The sequence below is a fragment of the Macaca nemestrina genome, chromosome 10, assembly GCF_043159975.1.
Source record: "Macaca nemestrina isolate mMacNem1 chromosome 10, mMacNem.hap1, whole genome shotgun sequence".
Classification (NCBI taxonomy): Eukaryota; Metazoa; Chordata; class Mammalia; order Primates; family Cercopithecidae; genus Macaca; species Macaca nemestrina.
In genome coordinates, this window is record NC_092134.1 from 142944585 (window position 1) to 142969030 (window position 24446).

At 44.4% G+C, this 24446-nt stretch overlaps 1 protein-coding gene and 1 long non-coding RNA gene across 13 annotated transcripts in view; one reads left to right on the plus strand and one right to left on the minus strand.

Moving 5' to 3' along the window:
* Positions 1-10549, minus strand: part of LOC105463815 (coiled-coil domain containing 77) — a 57593-nt gene extending 47044 nt beyond the window's left edge. The window contains exons 1-3 of one of the 6 annotated variants that reach the window (XM_071072385.1): positions 10404-10545; positions 5314-5367; positions 1884-2115 (exon numbers count right to left, since the gene is read on the minus strand). In XM_071072385.1, the coding sequence (XP_070928486.1) occupies positions 1884-2115; positions 5314-5351 (270 nt within the window). In that variant the 5' untranslated portion in view covers positions 5352-5367; positions 10404-10545. Of the gene's footprint in view, positions 1-1883; positions 2116-5313; positions 5368-6599; positions 7778-9560; positions 10171-10403 lie in introns of those variants that run through there. The other 5 variants (XM_071072380.1, XM_071072384.1, XM_071072382.1 and 2 more) reach the window with 5 other exon arrangements.
* LOC105463807 (uncharacterized) lies at positions 9786-22824 on the plus strand. Of its 7 annotated transcripts, XR_011609463.1 has the most exons (5): positions 10772-10786; positions 11262-11289; positions 17807-17920; positions 21706-21832; positions 22575-22824. It is a non-coding gene; the product is annotated as an uncharacterized lncRNA (long non-coding RNA). The 7 variants fall into 7 exon arrangements; XR_976539.3 differs by lacking the exons at positions 10772-10786; positions 11262-11289 and adding an exon at positions 9786-9876; XR_976538.3 differs by lacking the exons at positions 10772-10786; positions 11262-11289 and adding an exon at positions 10551-10687.
* Positions 22825-24446: the final 1622 nt, after the last annotated feature.

Here is a 24446-nt window from a genome sequence, read left to right on the forward strand (position 1 = left end):
GGCCAGGTGCCGTGGCTCACACCTGTAATCCCAGCACCTTGGTAGGCTGAGGTGGGAGGATTGCTTGAGACCAGGAGTTCCATACCGGCCTGGGCAACACAGTGAGACCATGTCTCTACAACAAATTTTTAAAAAATTAGCTGGGCATGGCGGTGTGTGCCTGTAGCCCCAGCTGCCCAGGAGGCTGAGTGTGGGAGGATCAGTTGAGCCTAGGAGTTCAAGGCTGCAGTGAGCCATGATTATACCACTGCACTCCAGCCTCGGTGACAGAGTAAGACCCTGTCTCAAAAAACAAAAAAACAGGCTGGGAGCGTTGGTTCATGCCTGTAATTCCAGCACTTTGGGAGGCCGAGGCAGGCGGATCACAAGGTCAGGAGATTGAGACCATCTTGGCTAACACGGTGAAACCCCGTCTCTGCTAAAAATACAAAAAACTAGCCGGGTGTGGTGGTGGCGCCTGTAGTCCCACCTACTTGAGAGGCTGAGGCAGGAGAATGGCGTGAACCCGGGAGGCGGAGCTTGCAGTGAGCCGAGATTGCGCCACCGCACTCCAGCCTGGGTGACAGAGCGAGACTCCGTCTCAAAAAAATATAAAAAAAAACAAGGAAAAGTAAAGCAACCAAAGGAAAGAGGGAGATAGATATGGATGGAGTAACTGTGTGAAGATGAGCAGGAAAGATGTTGACAGAGGAGGGCTAAGAAGGGGTTGCAGGCTAGAGGTGAGGGTGTGGCACAGATGTGGAAGGAGAGAAAACCCAGTATGGATAGGTAAGAAAACTGTTGTATAGTGGTTGAGGGTACAGCTGAATTTGTTTACCATCGATTCATTATGTACTGATTTGTGACCTTTCTACAACAGTGTCCTCAATCAGGAGTAACTTTGCACATATACACACCCATTCCAGAAACATCTGGCAATATCTGGAGACATTCTTGATTGTCGCAGCTGGGGGTGTTGTGTTACTGGCATCTAGTGGGTAGAGGCCAGGGATGCTGCTAAACATCCTATCACGCACGGGACAACCCCTCACAACAAAGAATCATCCAGGCCAAAATGTCAATAATGCCGAGGTCAAGAAATCCTGCTGTAGGAGAACAGGTGGCAGAGAACTGGATGATGCCACAGCTTAGTTTTTGCTATGCAAGTGGAGCAAAAGAATAATTGAGCAAGGGGTCATTTGCAGGCAGCGCTGTTACTACGGAAGCAAAGCATCATGGGGTTCAGGTTTGAAGGACATGACGTCAGAGCTATATGCAGCACTTAGAAAACCGAAAATTCCGGAAGCTACGGAGGTAACAAAGAAGTTAAGGACTACTCAGATATAAGGAAAGGAAAGAACTAGGTATAAGAGATATGGAGATGTCAGAATTTAAGATTTGAGAAGAAGAGCAGTTTTGGGGGGTTATGATCCAAGAAGGGCCTGAAGAGCCCAGTAGCTGGGCTGGGGAATAAAAAAAGGAATATTTTTTTTTTTTTTTTTTTTTTGAGACGGAGTCTTGCTCAGTCGCCCAGGCTGGAGTGCAGTGGCGCGATCTCGGCTCACTGCAAGCTCCGCCTCCCGGGTTCCCACCATTCTTCTGCCTCAGCCTCCCGAGTAACTGGGACTACAGGTGCCCACCACCGCGCCCGGCTAATTTTTTTGTATTTTTTGCAGAGACGGGGTTTCACCGTGTCAGCCAGGATGGTCTCGATCTCCTGACCTCATGATCCGCCCGCCTCAGCCTCCCAAAGTGCTGGGATTACAGGCGTGAGCCACCGCGCCCGGCCTAAAAGGAATATTTTTATAAAACATCTGCTTATGATACAAGCTGGCACTTGCAGAGCATCTCTAATTAATGAAGACTTCATCAGAGTTCCAAAAAAGCGTGCGTCGTCTCTTTACCTGTCCTTCACAAGCTTCTTTGTAGAGCTCCAGTTTCTTCAGCAAGTCCTCATTTTCTGCCTCGCACTCAGCCATCTTCTTCTGATAATATTCCAGGAGCTCCTTAGAAGGACCGAGTTTGGCCAGACGATCTTCGAGGGAAGGCAAGGGGGTTGACTCCAGTGAGTCTGCCATTCCCCTCCTCTTGGTGGGACCACTGGTGGCAACAGCACGTTTGGAGACAACTGCTTGCCTATGTGAAATCGGAAATGATATATTCACTACACTCTGTGGAGTTTAGGAGTTATGACCTTCCAAATCAAAGCGGCTTTTGTGTTCCTAAAGTGCTTACAATGAAGGTGCTCACGGATTTGGAAGTTTAGCTGGCGCGGTGGCTCACGCCTGTCATCCCAACACTTCGGGAGGCCAAGGTGCGAGAATCACTTGAGCCCAGGATTTCAAGACCAGCCTGGGCAATATAGTGAAACCCTGTCTCTATTAAAAAAAAAAAAAAAAAAAAAATCTTGGCCAGGCACGGTGGCTCACGCCTGCAATCCCAGCACTTTGGGAAGCCACGGCAGGCAGATTGCCTGAGCTCAGGAGTTCGAGACCAGCCTGGGCAACATGGTGAAACCTTGTCTCTACTAAAATACAAAAAAAAAAAATTAGCCAGGCGTGGCGGTGTGCACCTGTAATTCCAGCTACTCAGGAGGCCAAGGCAGGAGAATCGCTTGAACCCGGGAGGCAGAGCCGAGATCCTGCCACTGCACTCCAGCCTGGTGACACAGCGAGACTCCGTCTCAAAAAAAAAAAAAAAAAAAAAATTGAAAGTTTGATATGACAGGATAGTAAACAATTTTATTAATTATCTTCCAAGTACTAATGGTTTAAAGCTGGATTCAAAATACATGTTAGAGCCAGGAATGGTGGCAGAGCTGAGTGGCTGAGCAGTCCCAGCTACTCAGGGGGCTGAGGTGGGAGGATTGCTTGAGCCTAGGAGTTCCAGTCCAGCCTGGGCAACATAGCAAGACCTTGTCTCTAAAGAAATAAAAATAAAATCCATTAGAGACTAAAAAGATAATTAAAAAAAAAAAAGGGCCGGGCGCGGTGGCTCAAGCCTGTAATCCCAGCACTTTGGGAGGCCGAGACGGGTGGATCACGAGGTCAGGAGATCGAGACCATCCTGGATAACACGGTGAAACCCCGTCTCTACTAAGAAATACAAAAAACTAGCCGGGCGAGGTGGCGGGCGCCTGTAGTCCCAGCTACTCGGGAGGCTGAGGCCGGAGAATGGCGTGAACCCGGGAGGCGGAGCTTGCAGTGAGCTGAGATCCGGTCACTGCACTCCAGCCTGGGCTACAGAGCGAGACTCCGTCTCAAAAAAAAAAAAAAAAAAAAAAAAAAAAAAAAAAAAAAAAGAACATAAACTAAGGGAGACCACGTAGTAACAATCAGAAAGTGTAGTACTACTATAAGACATATTGCAGGCCGGGTGCAGTGGCTCACGCCTGTAATCCCACCACTTTGGGAGGCTGAGGCAGGTGGATCACCTGAGGTCAGGAGTTCGAGACCAGCCTGACCAACATGGTGAAACCCCGTCTCTACTAAAAATACAAAAATTAGCCAGGCGTGGTGGCATGTGCCTGTAATCTCAGCTACTTGGGAGGCTGAGGGAGGAGAATCGCTTGAAACCCGGAGGCAGAGGTTGTAATGAGTAGAGATTGCGCTATTGCACTCCAGCTTGGGCAACAATAGTGAAACTACGTCTCAAAAAAAAAAAAAGACATATTGCAATTGAAACAAACACATCAGATGCTAATCTCTAGCATATGAGACATTTGAATCGCACAGATTAAAACTAAATGTTATTAACTGGCAAAAAGACTCTGATTAAAGGTTGGACATGGCTGGGCGTGGTGGTTCACGTCTATAATCCCACCACTTTGGGAGGCTGAGGTGAGTGGATCACCTGAGGTCAGGAGTTCAAAACCAGCCTGGCCAGCATGGTGAAACCCCATCTCTACTAAAAATACAAAATTAACCAGGCATGGTGGCGGGCGCCTGTAATCTTAGGTGCTCGGGAGGCTGAGGCAGGAAAATTGCATGAACCTGGGAGATGGAGGTTGCAGTGAGCCAGGATCGCATCATTGCACTCCAGCCTGGAAAACAACAGCGAAACTCCATCTCAAAAAAAAAAAAGGGTGGACATGAAGTTTTTGTTTGTTTGCTTCTAGCAAACAAGACTTGAGCTAAAATAATGAAAGTTGGAAAACAGTACAGGCCAGGCGCAGTGGCTCACACCTGTAATCCCAGCATTTTGGGAGGCTAAGGCAGGCGGATCACCTGAGAACGGAGGTTTGAGAACAGCCTGACCAACATGGAGAAACCCTGTCTCTACTAAAAATGCAAAAAACTAGCCGGGCGTGGTGGCGGGCGCCTGTAATCCCAGCTACTCGGGAGGCTGTAGCAGGAGAATCACTTGAACCTGGGAGGGAGGTTGCGGTGGAGCCGAGATCGCGCCATTGCACTCCAGCCTGGGCAACAAGGGCAAAACTTTGTCTCAAAAAACAAAAAAACAAAACAAAACAAAAATAGCACAGAGGAAGAGAAACCCTCCTGTGAAAATAAATCAAATTTGGTTGTCTGCAATTTATAACATAACAAAATAGACAGCAGAGTAGAGAAACTATACCAGAAGCTCTGAGTTAGAGTTAATATTTGTGCTCACTTCTAATACATAAGCATGCAGAGATATTAAAATTTGTCAACTAGCACAAAGAAAAACTTAAACATTTTCTCAATCACTAAAAACTTGTGAGAGAAATACTGTTTTACTTAACATTTCTTTTTTTTTTTTGAGATGGAGTCTTGCTCTGTTGCCCAGGCTGGAGTGCAACGGCGCGATCTCAGCTCACTGCAACCTCCACCTCCTGGGTTCAAGCAATTCTCCTGCCTCAGCCTCCCACGCAGCTGAGTTTACAGGCGCCTGCCACCATGCCCAGGTAATTTTTTTTTTTTTTTTTTTAAAGTAGAGACGGGGTTTCACCATGTTGGCCAGGCTGTTCTCAAACGCCTGACCTTGTGACCTGCCCACCTTGGCCTCCCAAAGTGCTGGGATTATAGGCGTGAGCCACCATGCCCGGCCAACATTTCATGTTTTCTAAAGGGGTTGTTTCAGGCTGGGCACAGTGGCTTATGCCTGTAATCTCAGCACTTTGGGAGGCTGAGGCGGGAGGATTGCTTGAGTGCAAGAGGTCAAGACTGCAATGAGCTATGATTGCACCACTACACTCCATCATGGGCAACAGAGTGAAATTCTGTCTCAAAAAAAAAAAAAAAAAAAACCGTTAGGAAATACGTTTCCAATACCTTCCCAGTTCCTAGGCTAACTTAGTCTAAGGCTATATAAGTCTTGATTTCTTAACAACTTGAAAATAAGCAAATGTCTTACTTTCTGCAGACAGGGGTGTGTTTTGGGGTAAAGTTCATGCTGTCTTTTTCACACCTATCAAATACACAAAAGTTCATAATTAGGGGCCAAGAATAGAAAAATAGAAACAGTACAGAATGCATAGACTGGTTCCCTCTTCAACATCATCATATTTGCCTCTTGGAAAGAATTTGATGTTTTAAAATGTAGTTTTTTTTTTTTTGTTTTTTTTTTTGAGACAGAGTCTCACTCTGTTGCCCAGGCTGGAGTGCAGTGGCTTGATCTTGGCTCACTGCAACCTCCGCCTTCCAGGTTCAAGCAATTCTCCTGCCTCTGCCTTCCAAGTAGCTGGGACTACAGGTGCCCATCACCGTGCCTGGCTAATTTTTGTATTTTTAGTAGAGATGGGGTTTCACCATATTGGCCAGGCTGGTCCTGATCTCCTGACCTCATGATCCGCCCACCTCAGCCTCTCAAAGTGCTGGGATTACAGGCGTGAGCCACCACCCCCAGCCTAAAATGTAGTATTCTTTAAAGTATCTCCAAATCCTGAAATTCATGCCTTTTGCATTTTCAAAAGGTACTCATAATTATTTTCAAATAAAAATCAGAATGGCATTGAATATTTAAATGGATAAGCACACAAAGTAAGAAAGGTCTCCTCGTTAACTGCAAAAACACAAAAACAAATCTACAATCTTTTCCTTGAAGTTATAGGAGAAGGAGATGCAGAAAAATCTCTACTAAGCAAGAAACAGCACATAGAGCCAGGTGCAGTGGCCCGCACCTATAGTCCCTGCTACTCAGGGGGCTGAGGAGAGGGAATCACTTGAGCCCAGGAGTTCAAGGCCAGCCTCACCAACAAATGGACTTCCCCTGCCCCCACTCCTCTCTCCATAAACAGAAGCAGTAAATGGAAATGAAGGTAGAGCACCCACTATATCAAATTTAAAATGAATACAAAACCACTGATGCGATCTTCATTTCATGTGCTTTCTCTATTATCGTCAGTAGAAGAAAAAAAAATTACTTATAAACTTTAAAAGGCTCTTCATAATCTCCATCTCAATTGATAAAGCAAGATCTTGAGTTTCTGCACTTTAAGCAACCTTATTACAGAAATTTTCAGGAAGATAAACTGCTGGAAAGGGAATGCCATTCCATGTTATATGACTGACAGAGAAAGAAGGAAAGAGGGAGGGAGGCTGATTTTTTACTGCTTTGGTGAAAGCTTTCTTATCAAGCATGCTCTGTCAATCCATTCTGATTCTCAGCAAGTCAGATGATGTTCTGTTATGTCCTTCTACCTGGTATAATCTGCTTAAAATCTTCAGTTCTGCAGCCGGAAACAGTGGCTCACACCTGTAATCCCAGCACTTTGGGAGGCCGAGGTGGGTGGATCATGAGGTGAGGAGATGGAGACGATCCTGGCTAACACGGTGAAATCCCGTCTCTACTAAAAATACAAAAAACTAGCCGGGCGAGGTGGCGGGCGCCTGTAGTCCCAGCTACTCGGGAGGCTGAGGCAGGAGAATGGTGTGAACCCGGGAGGCGGAGCTTGCAGTGAGCCAAGATCGCGCCACTGGACTCCAGCCTGGGCGACAGAGCGAGACTCCGTCTCAAAAAAAAAAAAAAAACTCTTCAGTCTTTTGGGAAAGAATTTTGTGTAAAAGTATGAAAAGAGACAATCACCACTGTTACTTCCATATACCACTTTCCTGCTCAGAGCCCCAGAGTGCCTCTCCCCCTGACTCCTTCAAAGCTGTCTTTGTTTGGCTTCCAGGACGCCTCTTCCTAGTTGTCCCCTTTCCTTACTGGTCATCACTCATTGTCTTGGTGATCTCCTGAGGTCTCACAGTTTTAAACAGTATGTACACATTAGTCGTTTTCAAACTGACGCCTCCGTCCTTACTCTGCCCTCCGCTCTAGACTCACACATCTGACTGACCACTCCGTCTCTCTACGTGGATGTCCAGCAGGTCTCCCAAGCTTGCCAAGTGTAAAACTGAGCTCCTGATACATACCTCCCACCACAAAAACCTGCTCTTCTCTCAGAATTCTCCATCCCAGTAAATACTAATTCTACGCTGCCAGTTGTTTATGACAAACAAACTCGGTTGGAGAAATTTTACTCACCTCTTTGTCTTACATGCCACACATAACCCATTAGCAGATCCTACTGGCTGGTTCATCAAGATACCTAGAGTCTGACAACTACTTACCACCTCTACCCTCATTGCCCTGGTCCAGCACGCTGCTTGTGCTTTTGTTTTTTTAGTTTTTTTAGATACAGGGTCTTGCTTGTCTCAAACTTCTGGCTTCAATCAATCCTCTCCCCTCAGCCACACAAGTAGTAGGATTACAGGCATGAGTCACTGCACTTGGCTTCCAACCCACTGTTATCTCTTGTCCAGATGACTACAACAGTCTCTTAACTGGTCTCCCTGTTCCACCTTTTTTTTTTTTTTTTGTGGAGACAAAGTCTTGCTCTGTCACCCAGGCTGGAGTGCAATGGCACGATCTCGGCTCACCGCAACCTCCGCCTCCCGGGTTCAAGTGATTCTCCTGCCTCAGTCTCCCCAGTGGCGAGGATTACAGGCACCTGCCACTGTGGCTGGCTAATTTTTTTTTTTGTATTTTTAGTAAAGACAGGGTTTTGCCATGTTGGCCAGACTGGTCTTGAACTCCTGACCTCAGATGATCCACCCACCTCTGCCTCCCAGTGTTGGGATTACAGGCGTGAGCCACTGTGCCTGGTAGTGCCAACTACCCTTTAAAAATATATCGCTTTGGGGCCGGGCCTTGGCATGGCCAGGCCATGGCAAGACCCTATCGCTACCAAAAATGTAAAACTTAGCTGGGCACGGTGGCATTGCAGTCCCACCTGCTTGGTGTGAGGACCACTTCAGCCTGGGGGTTCAAGGCTGCAGTGAGCAGTGATCGTGCCACTGCACTCTAGCCTAGATGATAGAGCAAGACCCTGTCTCAAAAAAATAAAATAAAATAAAATAGGCTGGGCACAGTGGCTCATGCCTGTTTAATGCCAGCACTTTGGGAGGCCAAGGTAAATGGATTGCTGGAGGTCAGGAGTTTGAGAGCAGTCTGGGCAACATGGTGAAACCCTGTCTCTACAAAAATTACAGAATTAGCTGGGAGTGGTGGCACGTGCCTGTAGTCCCAGCTATTCAGGAGGCTGAGGCAGGAGGACTGCTTGAGCTTGGGAGGCAGAGGCTGCACTGAGCTGAGATTGCCCCACTGCTCTCCAGCCTGAGCGACAGAGTGAGACCTTATCTGGAAAAAATAATAATAATAAAAATAAACATTGTAGTTGAGAGTGTAGGCTCTGACATCAGACTTGGGTTTGAGTCAAAGCCCTGCCTCTTACTAGCTGTGTCCCTCAGCTAAGTTATCCTCTCTAAATTTCAGTTACTTCTATGTCATAGGTTGGTATATGGATTAAATGACATAATGAATATAGCGCCGAGTGACAGTGTTTGACATATAAGCACTCAATAAACGTGGACTACTATTATTATTGACAACTCCCAAAGGTTCTGTCTTCAGCTTTCTTTATCATTTCCTCTAACCATTTCTTTGGGAACATCATTATTCCTCCTGTTTTTATTATTAACTCTACCATCTAAAACACTACATGGCATATAGTAAGTAACAAGTACATGTTGAATAAACAAACATCTCTTTTAACCTCTTAATTTGAATTAACAAAAATGTACTGGACATTTTCACCTATTGGCGCTTGAAATGTTTAACTTAAAAAAGAAATCACTCAAGTTAGGTATTTTTTTTTTTAGCATCTCAAAGTTAACATTTCCTAAACCTAACACATCATCTTTTTATCCAAACACGACCCTTCTGACTTTCCTATTTTAGGTACTAATTTGGCGTTTCCAAGCAACTAGGAGTTGGCAACTTAAATTCATCATTTGATCACTCGTTCTCCTGAATCTGTCTAACCCTATGAATATCTTGTATATTTTATCTCCACAATGACCATGTTAATTCACAGTCTCAATACTTCTTACCCATACCACTACAACAGCTTAACGGTTCTACCAACTCCTTGCCTCTCCTGAACCATTTTCTGTAATAAAATTCATCAGTAGAACCTCATAGTCTAAAGCATTAAATCAAACTTGTTAGCCTAGAATTCACGACTTTCTCCACAAGGGCCAAACCTAACTTTCCTGCCTTATTGTCTTCTACTCCCCCAAATGTACCGTCTCCAGATAACTTCCCTGCCTCCATACCTTTGTTCATGAGCTTCCCTCTAGCTGGAACACAGCTCCCTCCACAGCCCTCATTTCACTGAACAAAATCTAGTCTGTACATGAAAACTCGTCTTAAATAGCACCTCCTTTTTCTCTTTCCTGAGTCTCCCCATCCAGAATGATTTAGCAAAAATGATCTAACTGCAAAAGAACTGCCTTTGAAATTCTCTACAAGTCAACGTATTAGAATTCTTTATTGCTATCGTTTCTCCCTTGCTAGCGTGCGTTCCCTGCAGATAAAAACCGCGTCTTACTCTTCATTGCCTCTTCCAAAGAACAATGCCCTTGCTGACAGGTAAATTAACGGGTTTCAGCTAGCTTCTCTGCACCTATCTCCAATATCCTTGCTTAGATATATTCTTATAGCTTGTCTACTAACAATTAACATTTATGTAGCACTTGGAATTTTTTTCTGTTAGCCACGTGACAAATCTGTGAAATTTATTTTATTCTCCCCACAACTGGTAAGTATTTTTATTACCCCTTATTTTACAAATGAGGAACCTGAGGGTTAGAGCAGCGTGGGGTGAGCGCGTACCGGAACCCATCTCCAGGGCGTCCGAATCCTGCACGCCTTTCCCCACTTCACCCCACGCTCGACTCCCTCCCTGCGGCAGGTCCCCTCCCTCCAGCACCCCGGAGGTCTTTCCCTTTGCACCCTCGAACTTTCTCCTCCGGTCCCCAGCCCCGCCACGGGCACCAGATTCCAGGCTCACGTCCCTCTCCTCCGCACTGCTTCCGCCTTCACTTCTCCCTCACAAGATTTTCTTCCCAAGGCCTCTTACTAACCCCTTCACCCCCAACCCGAAACTCCATACTCACGACACACTGAGACTCCGCGTCAGGGAACTCAACTGAAACGCAAAAGTCAAACCAAGGAGCGTCGCGGCGCCACGGCGCGTCCCTGAATCCGTGCAATCGCGCAGGAGTTTACAAGGCCCTTTGGACTGCGCACCAATGGGAACGGCCGTCACACAGAGGCCCGCCCCATCTCGCCCCCCCTCGCGGTGCTCCTGGCCGCGCAGAGGTCTCTGGGAAACGTAGTTTTTCTTCTGCATGCAGTTCTGCGCGGGGCGATGCAGCTGGGCTGCAACCTGCTCCTCCAGGTACCGGTAATGGGACGTTTGGGGTCAGAACGCACCACTTCCGGGCACCCCCACTTAAGATTGCTCAACTGCTTTGAGCTCAGGTGCTTCGCGTTCATGGTACATATATGTTGTCATTTCCAAGCTTGTCTCAAGAAGATAAAGATTCTGGCCGGGCGCGGTGGCTCAAGCCTGTAATCCCAGCACCTTGGGAGGCCGAGACGGGCGGATCACGAGGTCAGGAGATCGAGACCATCCTGGCTAATATGGTGAAACCCTGTCTCTACTAAAAATACAAAAAACTAGCCGGGCGAGGTGGTGGGCGCCTGTAGTCCCAGCTACTCGGGAGGCTGAGGCAGGAGAATGGCGTAAACCCGGGAGGCGGAGCTTGCAGTGAGCTGAGATCCGGCCACTGCACTCCAGCCTGGGCGACAGAGCGAGACTCCGTCTCAAAAAAAAAAAAAAAAAAGAAGATAAAGATTCTAAGAAAAGTTTATTCTTCCATGACCTGCTGGCCTAGAGCCAGGATAGGACCTGAGGTTCAGTTTCTACGGTCAGGGGATTATGTATTAAAATTCTACTGTTTGTTCCGTAGCAGACGCTGCTTCCTTTTCCGGAGAAATGTGAGTTACTGGGCTTTCATGATCAAAGCAAGTTCAAAATCCATTATGTTCTCATCTTTCCGGAAAGCAAGGTGTAAAGGTGGGGGGGGGGGAAAGCGCTTAATTGCAGCTACTGGCGTGGAAAAGCTGGGCCCTTCGCTGGTACGAGTCCTAAGGATGTCTAAACGGAACGTGCGTCTGCTACAGGCACACTTTCCTTTATTGCGCTTCCCAGATAACTGTTTTTACAACCGTAAGGTTTGTGGCAACGCTGCATGGAACCAAATCTATCTGCGCCATTTTTCCTACAGCACAGGCTTACTGTGTGCCTCTGCACCACACTTGTTAATTTTCACAATATTTCATACTTTTTCATAATAATTGTATGGGTTATGCGGATCTATTATCTTTTATATTACTATTGTAATTGTTTAGGGGCACCATGAACCATGCCCATATAAGATGACAATCTTAGTTAATAAATGTTGTGGATGTTTTGACTGCTCCACAGACCAGCAGTCTCCCTGCCCTTCTCCCTCTCTTCTTGCCTCCTTATTCCTATGATACAATATTGAAATTAGACCAATTAACAACCGTACAGTGGGGGTTCAAGCGAAAGGAAGAGTCACACATCTCTTACTTTAAATAAAAAACTGAAAATGATCAAGCTCAGCGAAGAAGGCATGTTGAAAGCCGAGACAGGATGAAAGCCAGTCTTCTTGCACCAAAGTTAGCCAAGTTGTGCGTGCCAAGGAAAAGTTTTTGAAGGAAATTAAAAGTGCTGCTCCAGTAAACACACAAATGATAAGAAAGTGAAACAGATATTGCTGATACCGACAAAGTCTGAGTGGTCTGGACAGAAGATCAAACCAGCCACAACATTCCCTCACGCCAAAGCCTAACCTGGAGCAAAGTCCTAACTCTTCAATAAAATGAAGGCTGAGACAGGTGAGGAGGCTGCAGAAGAAAAGGTGGAAGCTAGCACAGGCTGGTTCGCGAGGTTTAAGGAAAGGAGCTAGTTGCGTTGCTTAAAAGTGCGAGGTGAAGCAGCAAGTGCTGGTGTAGATGTTGCAGCAAGCTATTCGGAGAGCTAATTAAGGTAACTGGTTAAAGTGACTGCATTAAACTACAGACTTTCAATGTATCTGAACCAGCCTTTTATTGGAAGAACATGCCAGCTAGTACTTTCATAGCTAGAGAGAAGTCAATGCCTGGCTTCACAGCTTCTAAGAACAGACTGACTCTCATGTTAGGGGCTAATGCAACTGTTGACTTTAAGTTGAAGCCAGTGCTCATTTACATCGCTAAAATCCTAGAGCCTTTAAGAATTATGCTAGATATAGTCTGCCTGTGCTGTATAAATGGAACAACAAAAGCTGGATGACAGCATATATCTTTGTAGCACGGGTAACTGAATATTTTAAGTCCACCATTTTATTTATGTTTTATTTTAAGTCCTACAGCTCAGGAAAAAAAGGATTTCTTTCAAAATATTACTTCTCACTCACAATGCAACTGGTCACCCAAGAGCTCTGGTGGAGGTGTGCAAACAGATGAATATGACTTTCATGCTTGCAAACACAACAGACATTCTGCAGCTCATGGATCAAGGAGTCATTTTTGACTTTCACGTCTTATTAAGAAATATATTTCAGGCCAGGCGCGGTGGCTCAAGCCTGTAATCCCAGCACTTTGAGAGGCCGAGACGGGCGGATCACGAGGTCAGGAGATCAAGACCATCCTGGCTAACACGGTGAAACCCCGTCTCTACTAAAAAATACAAAAATCTAGCCGGGCGAGGTGGCAGACGCTTGTAGTCCCAGCTACTGGGGAGGCTGAGGCAGGAGAATGGCGTAAACCTGGGAGGCGGAGCTTGCAGTGAGCTGAGATCCGGCCACTGCACTCTAGCCTGGGCGACAGAGCGAGACTCCGCCTCAAAAAAAAAAAAAAAAAAAGAAATATATTTCAGGCTGGGCACAGTGGCTCATGCCTGTAATCCCAGCACTTTGGGAGGCCGAGGCAGGTGGATCACCTGAGGTCGGGAGTTTGAGACCAACCTGACCAACATGGAGAAACCCCGCCTCTACTAAAAATACAAAATTAGCCAGGCGTGGTGGCGCATGCCTGTAATCCCAGCTACTTGGGAGGCTGAGGCAGGAGAATCACTTGAACCTGGGAGGCGGAGGTTGCAGTGAACTGAGATCGTGCCATTGCACTCCAGCCTGGGCAACAAGAGCAAAAGTCCATCTCAAAAGAAAAGAAAAGAAAAGAAAAGAAAAGAAATATATTTCAGAAGGCTATAGCTGCCAGAGATAGTGATTTCTTTGATGAATCTGGGCAAAGTAAATTGAAAACCTTCTGGAAAGGACTCACCGCCATTCTGGATGTCCTTAAGATCATTTGTGACTTGGCCTGGTGAGGTGACTCACACCTGTAAACCCAGCACTTTGGAAGGCCAACGTGGGTGGATCACTTAAACTCAGGAGTGCATGACAAGCCTGGGCAACATGGAATACCTTGTCTCTACAGAAAAATACAAAAACTAGCCAGGTGTGCTGGCATGCACCTGGCTACTTGGGAGGCTGAGGTGGGAGGACTGCCTGAGCCTGGGAGACCGAGGTTGCAGTGAGCTGAAATTGTGCCACTGCAGTCCAGCCTGGGTGACAGAGCAAGACCGTGTCTCAAAAAAAAAAAAAAAAAAAAAAGTAAAAATATATTTAATGAAAAAATTTTAAAAAGAACATTTGTGACTTAGGGGAGGAGGACAGAATATCAATAATAACAGGAGTTTGGAAGAAGTTAATTCCAGTCCTCTTGGATGTCTTTGAGGGGGTTAAAGACTTCATGGAGGAAATAACTGCAGATGCTGTGGAAGTAGCAAGAGAACTAGAATTAGAAGTGGAGCCTCGGGAGGCTGAGGCAGGAGAATCGCCTGAGCCCGGGAGGCGGAGGTTGCAGTGAGCCAAGATCGCACCACTGCAGTCCAGCCTAGGCAACAGAGCAAGATGCCGTCTCAAAAAAAAAAAAAAAAAAAAAAAAAAGTGGAGCCTGAGGATGTGACTGAATTGCTGCAATCTCGTGATGAAACTATGGATGAAGAGTTGCTTCTTATGAATGAGCAAAGAAAATGGTTTCCTGAGATGGAATCTACTCCTGGTGAAGATGCTGTGAACACTGCTGAAATGACAACAAAGGATTTAGAATATTACATAAACTTAGTTGATAAAGCAGTGGCAAGGTTCAGAGGATTGACTTCAACTTTAAAAGAAGTTCTACTGTGGGTAAAATGCTATCAAACAGCATTGCATGCGACAGAGAAATCTTTCATGAAAGGGAGAATCAATCGATATCATGAAAGGAAGAATGAAAACAACTTCATTGTTGTCTTATTTTAAGAAATTGCTGCAGCCACCCCAGCCTTTAGCAGTCAGCACCGTGAGCAGTCAGCAGCCCTCACCATCAAGGCTAGACCCTCCATCGGTGAAAATATTATGACTTGGCTTAGATGATCATTAGCATTTTTAGCAATAAAGTATTTTAAGGCCAGTCGCGGTGGCTCACGCCTATAATCCCACTTTGGGAGGCTGAGACGGGCGGATCGCGAGGTCAGGAGATGGAGACTATCCTGGCTAAGACAGTGAAACCCCGTCTCTACTAAAAATACAAAAAATTAGCCGGGTGTGGTGGCATGCGCCTGTAGCCCCAGCTACTCGGGAGGCTGAGGCAGGAGAATTGCTTGAACCTGGGAGGCAGAGGTTGCAGTGAGCCGAGATCGCACCACTCACTCCAGCCCGGGTGACAGAGTAAGACTCCATCTCAAAAAAAAAAAAAAAAAAAAAAAGTATTTTAAGTTAAGGCGTGTACATTTTTAAAAGAAATAATGCAAACTAGAAATAATGCACTAGACTACAGTATAGTGAAAACACATAGCTTTTTTAATGCACTGGGAAACCAAAAATTTCAAACAATTTGCTTTATGGTGATACTCACTTTATTATGGTGATCTGGAACTGAACCTGCAATATCTCCAAGATATGCCTGTACTCCCAAACCTGCTTCTTTCCCCTTGTGATTTTCTCTGTTAATTACATTAAAATCTTCCCAAACATCTTGGCTCAGTATCTTTGTCTATTTCCTTTCTTTCAGCTGCAATTTTTTAAAAAATCAAGTCATGGTGAGCCTGTCTTCATATATATCCTCCTATTTATTTCTACTATGTGTCTTATTACCTTTCACTTGGACTATTACAATAGGCTTCTAACTGGGTGTTCTTGCCTCCAATCCATTCTATAAAAGCTAATTTTTGTCCAGGCTGGTCTCCAACTCCTGACCTTGTGATTCACCTGCCTCCGCCTCCCAAAGTGCTCGGATTACAGGCATGAGCCCTGTCTCTATTAAAAATACAAAAATTAGCTGGGCGTGGTGGCACATGCCTGTAATCCCAGCTACTCGGGAGGCTGAGGCAGGAGAATTGCTTGAACTCGGGAAGTGGAGGTTGCAGTGAACTGAGATCACGCCATTGCACTCCAGCCTGGGTGACAAGGAGACTCTGTCTCCAGAAAAATCACTTTTTTTTTCCGGATATGTCACAATTCCGGATATGTCACACTCCTGCTTATAAACCTTCGATGACTCCCCACAGACTAGAGAATGAAGTTCAGATAGTAATATGGCATTCAAAGACTGCAACTATCTGACCCCATTTGTCTCTATTTAAAGAAATTGATGGTCATCTCCTGAACATAGGATGCACTTTCCAGCTTCAGGTCACGCTCTTCCTTTTATCTGGATTGGCCCTTTCAATGAATCTTCACTCAAAATTCTTACAAGGGCCAACTCAAATACTACCACTTTTGTAAAATCTTGACTATCTCCCTAATTGGAAATACAATCTGCTAGGAATTCGTGCCAGGAAATTCCTGGGTACCAAAAGGCACAGATGCTCAAGTCCCTTACATAAATGGCACACTATTTGCATATGACCTATGCATACCCTCTCATATACTTCAAAACATCTATAGATTACTTCTAATACCTAATACAATGTAAATAGTTGGTTTTCTTCTCTCTTCTTTTTTTTTCGAGAGGGAGTCTTGCTCTGTCCCCCAGGCTGGAATGCAATGGCACAATCTCAGCTCACTGCAACCTCCGCCTCCCAGGTTCAAGTGATTCACCTGGCTCAGCCTCCCAAGTAGCTGGGATTATAGACACCCGCCACCACACCTGGCTAATTTTTGTATTTTTAGTAGAGACAGGGTTTCACCATGTTGGCCAGGCTGGTCTCGAACTCCTTACTTCAGGCGATCTGCCTGCCTCGGCCTCCCAAAGTGCTGGGATTATAGATGTGAGCCACCTCGCCTGACCAGTGTATTGATTTTTTAAAATTTCAAAATGTATTTAAGTTCATTTATTTATTTATTTTTATTTTTTAGAGACAAGGTCTTGCTATGTTGCTCAGACTGGACTCAAACCCCTGGGCTCAAGCAATCCTCCTGACTCAATTTCCTGAGTAGCTGGGATTATAGATGCATGCCACTGCACTTGATTTACTGTATTCTTTTATTTCATTTATTTACTTATTTATTTAGAGATGGCGTCTCACTCTGTTGCCCAGGCTGGAGTGCAGTAGTGTGATCTTGGCCCACTGCAACCTCTGCCTCCTGGGTTCAAGCGATTCTCTTGCCTTAGCCTCCCAAGTAGCTGGGACTACAGGCATGCACCACCAAGCCCAGTCAGTTTTTGTATTTTAGTAGAGATGGGACTTCACCATGTTGGCCACTCTGGTGTCGAACTCCTGACCTCAAATGATCTACCCACCTCGGCCCCCCAAAGTTCTGGGATTACAGGCATGAACCACCACACTTGGCCTATACTGTTTTTTAATCTGTATTATTTTTATTTATTATTATTATTTTTATTTTTTTTCCAAATATTTCTGTAGTCGGTTGGGTTCGTGGATATGGACTCTCTAAATGAGGAACCCTTGGATATGGAAGGCTAGCTGTAATCCCTTCTGATTGGATATTCATTTAGCAATTTGTCCTTTCATTTTTATAAAGTAGCCTTTATTCAAACGTCACCAATCTGGTTGGGTGCAGTGGCTCATGCCTGTAATTCCAGCACTTCGGGAGGCCAAGGCAGTAGGATTGCTTGAGCTTAGACGTTTGAAACCAACCTGGGAAATACAGCCAGATCCTATCTCTATAGAAAATAGAAAAATAAAAATAAATTACCCAGGCGTGGTGGCACACACCTGTGGTCCTAGCTACTCAAGAGGCCGAGGCGGGAGGATTTCTTGAGCCCAGAAGTTTGAGGTTACAGTGAGCCAAGATGGTGCCATTGCACTCCAACCTAGGTGACAGAATGAAACCCTGTCTCAGAAAACTAAAAACAAAAACCAAATGTGACCAATCTGTGAGCCCTTTGAGGATCACCCAATCTCCCTTACTTTCTCTTCTTTAGAAAAGATCTTATCATCACCTAAAATAGTATCTATTTGTTAGCCTGTGCTTATTCTTTTGTCTTCCCTTTCCACTAGAATGTGAGTTCTATGAGAGCCGATACTTTGTCTTTTTTTGTTGTTCACTGTCATATATCCAGCATCGGGAAGAGTGCCTGGCACACAGAGATGTGGAATAAATGTTGAATGCAGGTAAAATGCTCCTCCCTGCAGGTGTGCTGCCTCCCCCCATTAGAATGCTCTTCTTCCATTCTATATCTAAATTAATGCATCATCATTCATTCCAATGCCAAGGAGTCATTCTCAAATCCATCACTCTCTCGCAATCACACAACATCAAATTGATAATTTTTAAAAATCGCACTGGTGGCAAAGGATCAAATAAGAACAATGCTTGAAGGTCCTTGGAAGGCCACAGTGGAAATTCATATGAGGAAAAGGACCTAAACTAGAGCAGCATTGACCATGGTAATACTAAGATGCTATTTGCCGTTTTCACTGTTGACATGAGAATGGATGGTACAAAAGCAACAGTGGGTAAAATGCTGTTCCCTTAGCATGAATCATGGCAGTGACACCAAACCATACCTTCATTACATATGCTCACTGGGGAAAGCTAGTTTCATTTAAGAATGCCTTTGATAAAGGAGTAAAAATTATTAATTGTAATAAATCTCGACCTTTAAATATGTCTTTTGTCTGTGTGATGAAGTAAGAAGTACACATAACACACCCAGTTGCATCCAGAGAGTTTTCTCGAGGAAATAATACCAGCTCAGCTAGTCGCTTTTTTCATAGAATAGTAGTAGAAGGACTAACAGACAAACTATGGTTGTTCAGACTTAGATACGGCAGATCTTTTCTTGAAAATGGACAAAGTGAGTCAATCTCCTCAATGAAAACAACCAACGGTATTTGTTGGCAATAATGAAATGTGAGCTTTCAGGTGGAAATTATGATTTTGGGAAACTTGTTTCTGTCGTCATGAGTTTGACAGCTTCCCAATTGCCTGATAAATTGATGGTGATATTTTTGTAAATTGTTTTGATATTATATAATAGTACGTGTCAACATTGGAAGAGCTGTATAACTCAGTGAACCAGTATTTTCTTTTTTTTTTTTTTTTGAGACGGAGTCTCGCTCTGTAGCCCGGGCTGGAGTGCAGTGGCCCGATCTCAGCTCACTGCAAGCTCCGCCTCCCGGGTTCACGCCATTCTCCTGCCTCAGCCTCCCGAGTAGCTGGGACTACAGGCGCCCGCCGCCTCGCCCGGCTAATTTTTTGCATTTTTAGTAGAGACGGGGTTTCACCGTGTTAGCCAGGATGGTCTCGATCTCCTGACCTCGTGATCCGCCCGCCTCAGCCTCCCAAAGTGCTGGGATTACAGGCTTGAGCCACCGCGCCCGGCCCTGAACCAGTATTTTCTAAATGACCAATGCATGATGTTACAACAGCATGACTGGGTAAAAAAGTCCATTCAAGGACAAGATTGGCTGGGCGCAGTGGCTCACGCCTGTAATCCCAGCACATTGGGAGGTCGAGGCAGGTGGATCACCTGAGGCCAGGAATTCGAGACCAGACTGGCCAAAATGGCAAAACGCCGTCTCTACTAAAAATACAAAGATTAGCTGGGCATGGTGGCGGGCGCCTGTAATCCTAGCTACTCAGGAGGCTGAGGCAGGAGCATCTCTTGAACCCAGGAGGCGGAGGTTGCAATGAGCCAAGATCGCACCACTGCACTCCAGCCTGAGGGACAGTGCAAGACTCTGTCTCAAAAAAAAAAAAAAGAAAAAAGAAAAAAAGGACAAGATTGACTACCATTTTAATGTGACAGAGTACAAAAAGTTAACTGATAAAGTTTTAGATTCCAAATTGTTAGCCTTTAGGAAATTACAGTTATCTGAGAAGGTTATTAAAATGCTTCTCCCCACTATGCATGGTGGCTCATGCCTGTAATCACAGCACTTTGGGAGGCCGAGGTGGGAGGATCCCTGAGCCCAGAAGTTCGAGATCAGTATGGGCAACATAGCAAGACCCTATGTCTACAAAAAAAATTTTTTTTAATTAGCTGGGCATATTGATGCACACCTGTGGTCCTAGCTACTTGGGAGGCTGAGGCAGGAGGATTGCCTGAGCCCAAGAGTTGGAGTAAGCTGGGATTGTGCCACTGCACTCCAACTGGGTAACAGAGTGACACCCTGTGTCTAAAAAAATAAAAAATAAAAAATAAATAAAATGCTCTTCCTTTCCCAACTACATATTTGTGTGGTGCTGGTTTTTCTTCATATATTCCAACAAAAAGAACATATTGTAACAGGTTGAATGCAGAAACAGATATGAGAATGCAGCTCAATCCTGCTAAGCCAAATGTTAAACAAAGGTATAAAAAATGTAAACCAATGCCGCTCTTCTCACTAAATTTTTTGTTTTGGAAAATGTAGTTATTATTTTTAAAATGTATAAATATAAAAGTTTTATATTTAAATGAATAAAATAGTTTAAACATCTTAGGTTTAATTTCTTATATAGTAAACATCAATATATATTATGCATATAAACAAGAGCTTTGGGGGTTCTCGGTAATTTTTTTTTTTTTTTTTTGGAGACAGAGTCTTACTCCGTTGCCCAGGCTGGAGTACAGTGGCGCCATCTTGGCCTCTGCCTCCCAGGTTCCAGCGATTCTCCTGCCTTAGCCTCCTGAGTAGCTGGGATTACAGGTGCCCACCACTATGCCCAGCTAATTTTTGCATTTTTTTTTTTTTTTGAGACGGAGTCTCGCTGTGTCTCCCAGGCTGGAGTGCAGTGGTCTCGATCTCCTGACCTCGTGATCCACCCCCCTCGGCCTCCCAAAGTGCTGGGATTACAGGCTTGAGCCACGGCGCCCGGCCAATTTTTGCATTTTTAGCAGACATGCGGTTTCTCCATGTTGGCCAGGCTGGTCTCGAACTCCTGACCTCAAGTGATCTTCCCACTTCAGCCTCCCAAAGTGCTGGGATTACAGGTATGAGTCACCGTGCCTGGCCTCAATAGTTTTTAAGAGTGAAGGTGTCCTGAGACCAAAACAATTTGAGAATCACTGGTGGAAATTATTCTTTTTTTTTTTTTTGAGATGGAGTCTCGCTCTGTTACCCAGGTTGGAGTGCAATGGCGCCATCTCGGCTCACTACAAGCTCCACCTCCCGGGTTCACACCATTCTCCTGCCTCAGCCTCCCAAGTAGCTGGGACTGCAGGCACCTGCCACTGTGACCGGCTAATTTTTTTTGTATTTTTAGTAGAGGCGGGGTTTCACTGCGTTAGCCGGGATGGTCTTGATCTCCTGACCTTGTGATCCTCCCCCCCCCCCCCCCCCCCCGCTTCGGCCTCTCAAAGTGCTGGGATTACAGGCGTGAGCCATCGTGGCTGGCCTTGGTGGAAATTATTCTTGAATTAAAAGGACACTTCTTTAAAAATTCAGTAATTTTCACTTTTCCCTCTCTGAAACTAACCCTCCCTTAATTAATCTGATTTTGTGAGGTTTTGTTGCATTTTTTAAAAATCCAGGGACCACAGTCTAGCCAAATGATTATCAGATCTAGGTATTCGTTTTCGTCTATTTTAACACTCAGGATAATAAATTTCAGATAAATAATACTCTAATATTATTTTTTTCCTGAAAAGTTACTATCAAGGATTGTTTAAATAATGCAAATGATCCTTTTAAACTACAGTTATACTCCATTCTGCCCAGAAACCCAAATACTATTGACTCAGTTTGACATTGTGTGTGCAGAATGCCCTCACAGAAGCTGAAAAAACACAATTTGGATTTTTACAACAGTGATTTTTAAAGGGGTAAGCATGAGAGGTGGGAGTGGGGTTCATGTACCCTCCCTGAGGGGAGCATCAGAATGTGAGGCGATTATAACTAGAGAAGTTTCTTCTGTTCGCACCAGAGATACTAATGTTTACTGTCCTTCTATTCACCGTCTTCTCTTACAGACTGCCTGCTGTTGTAAGCAACCACTACGGATTTCTCAGAAGTACTGTGGCAAATAAAAATGATTGAGAATCATTACTCTGTACATTTTCTATTCTACTAGAGAGACAGTTTAAAATAAAACAATAGGTAAGTAAAATCTGAAGAAAATAACAGGAAATAAATAGGACCAGTCAAAGCTTTTAAGGATTTGTGCTTAGACTGAGGTTCTATCAGGTTCTCACCCTCCATTAATTTGAGAGCAAAACCATTATATTTTAGTTGAATGTTTGAGAAAATGAATTGAGTAGCTTGTTTTATTTGGAATTCCATTATTTCTTTTTCTGAATAATATAGTTTTCCAGATTTAAGTGGTAAAAATTAAAGACTTTGTTGTAAATATTTTTCTTTTTTTTGAGACAGTCTCACTCTTGTCACCTAGGCTGGAGTGCAGTGGCACGATCTCGACTCACTGCAACTTCCACCTCCTGGGTTGAAGCAATTCTCCTGCCTCAGTCTCCTGAGTAGCTGGGATTACAGGCGCCCGTCACCACACCCGGCTAATTTTTATACATTTTTAATAGAGACAGGGTTTCGCTATGTTGGCCAGGCTGGTGTCAAACTCCTGACCTCAGGTGATCTGCCCACCTCGGCCTCGAAAAGTGCTGGGATTACAGGCATGAGCCACTGCACCCGGACGTAAATCATTATAATTGTATGGAATTATTATGAATCACAGCTTCCTGTGTCCACACCCTTTGTAATGTGACATTGCCACTCTTCCCATAAAAAATTGGAGTTTATTTGACCACCTCTAGAATCTGGGATGGTCTTATGACTTGCTTTGACCAACAGAGTATGATGGAGTGATCTTGTACATTTTGGAGTCTAGGTTTTAGGTCTTTGCTTCTTAGAATGCTAAGACCACCATGCAGTGGAAAAGCTCCATCCACCATAAGAAGATGAGAAGCCATGTGGAGAACTAAGACTTTTCAGCCAATAGCCAGCACCAACTGCCAGACACATGAGTGAGGCCATCTTGAACCCTCCAACCCTAGTGTATTCAGGGTTCTCCAGAGAAACAGAACCAACAGGATGTGTGTGTGCCATGTGTATGTTTATAAAGATATTTATTTTAAGGACTTGGCTCACTTGATTATAGAGCTTTCAAGTCCAAAATCTGAGGGGTGGGTTGGCGGGCCGGAGACCAGGGAAAAGGTGATGCTACAGTTCAAGGCTGAGAGCCATCTACTGTCAAAATCCCTTCTTCTTCACGGAAGGTCAGTCTTTTGTTCTTTTCAGGCCTTCAGTTGATTGGATACGGCCTACTCACATTACGGAGGGCAATCTGCGTTATTCAAAGTCCACTGATTTGTTAATCTCATTGCAACATACCCTAACAGAAACAGTAGAATGTTTGACCACGTATCTGGGCACCATGGCCCAGCCAAATTGAACATCAGGTTAACCCATCATACCAGTCAAGCTGTCAGATATAATTGCAGGAGTGATCCCAGGTGAGGCCATGACAACACCAGATTGCTAACCCACCGAATTGCCATTAGTCGTTTTTATTTTCCGCCACTAAGTTTTGAGGTGATTTGTTACACAACAAAAGGTAACTGAAACCGAACTATCTGCGAAAGTGTCTGTGGGTTTAGGCTGGGGGTTATGAGTAAGTGGACATTAACTTTTGTGGATGCTATAATCAAGAGGAGGGATATTGTGTATGTTACATGCTGGTACAGTCTCAAACAAAACGTGGCATACGTAAATGTAGGACGAGGCAACGGCACACAAGGCAAATTGGTTTGTGAATCATTTATTTAGCAGATATTTATTGCACACCTCCTATACACCAACCACTATTCTAGGAGCTGGGAAAACAAGACAGACACTGTCCCTGCCTTTGTGTAACTTACGGTTTGAGGGAAAAAGGCAATTAAATATGCAATTTCAAAAAGTTTGACAAGGAAGTACAAGTTGCTGCTGACCACACCAATTTTTGGGATTAGGAAAGGCTATCTAGAAGTGATATTTAATCCTTCATATTTATTTAAATATTATTTATTATTATTTAAATAAACATTATTTAAATAAATAGGAAGGAGGAGTTCACAGTTCACAGATTCGCTCAGCCTAATCCTTCATATTTATTTAAATGAAGGATGAGTAGAAATTTAGGAAGGGGATATAATGATACAAATGATTTTGGGTCAGCAGAGTACAAAAATGTTCTGGACAGAGGAAATATGTGTGATGGCTCAGAGGTGAGAAAAATCATGGTGTACTAAAGTCACAACAAAGACTTCTGTAGATCATATGGAGAAGCAGTAGAGATGAAGCTGGAGAGTAAAGCAGCAAATCAGCAATTAAAAAAGATGTTTGGAGTTGTTGAGTTTGGAGATGAAAAGTGACAAGATGAATTCTGGATTTTAGACAAAGCAATCCAACTTGAGAATGGAGAGGGATTTCAGAGGAGAAAAGAAATGAGCTGTTGTCAGTAAGAGTATTTAAATTAGGATACTGGTAACAAGGATGGAGAGACACACGATTATACATGGGAAGTGAGAGCAGAAAGCATGAGGACTATTTCTTGATTGTGTTTTTTTTTTTTGCCTCAGGCAACTGAATAGATGAAGGTATTAATGAAACCAGGAACACTGAAGAAATAGTGACCAATTAAAGTACTTTGAGTTATCAGAGTGAGATGTCCTGTAGGTAGCTAGACAGTACTGGCTGGTAATTCAGAAGAGCTGCTGTG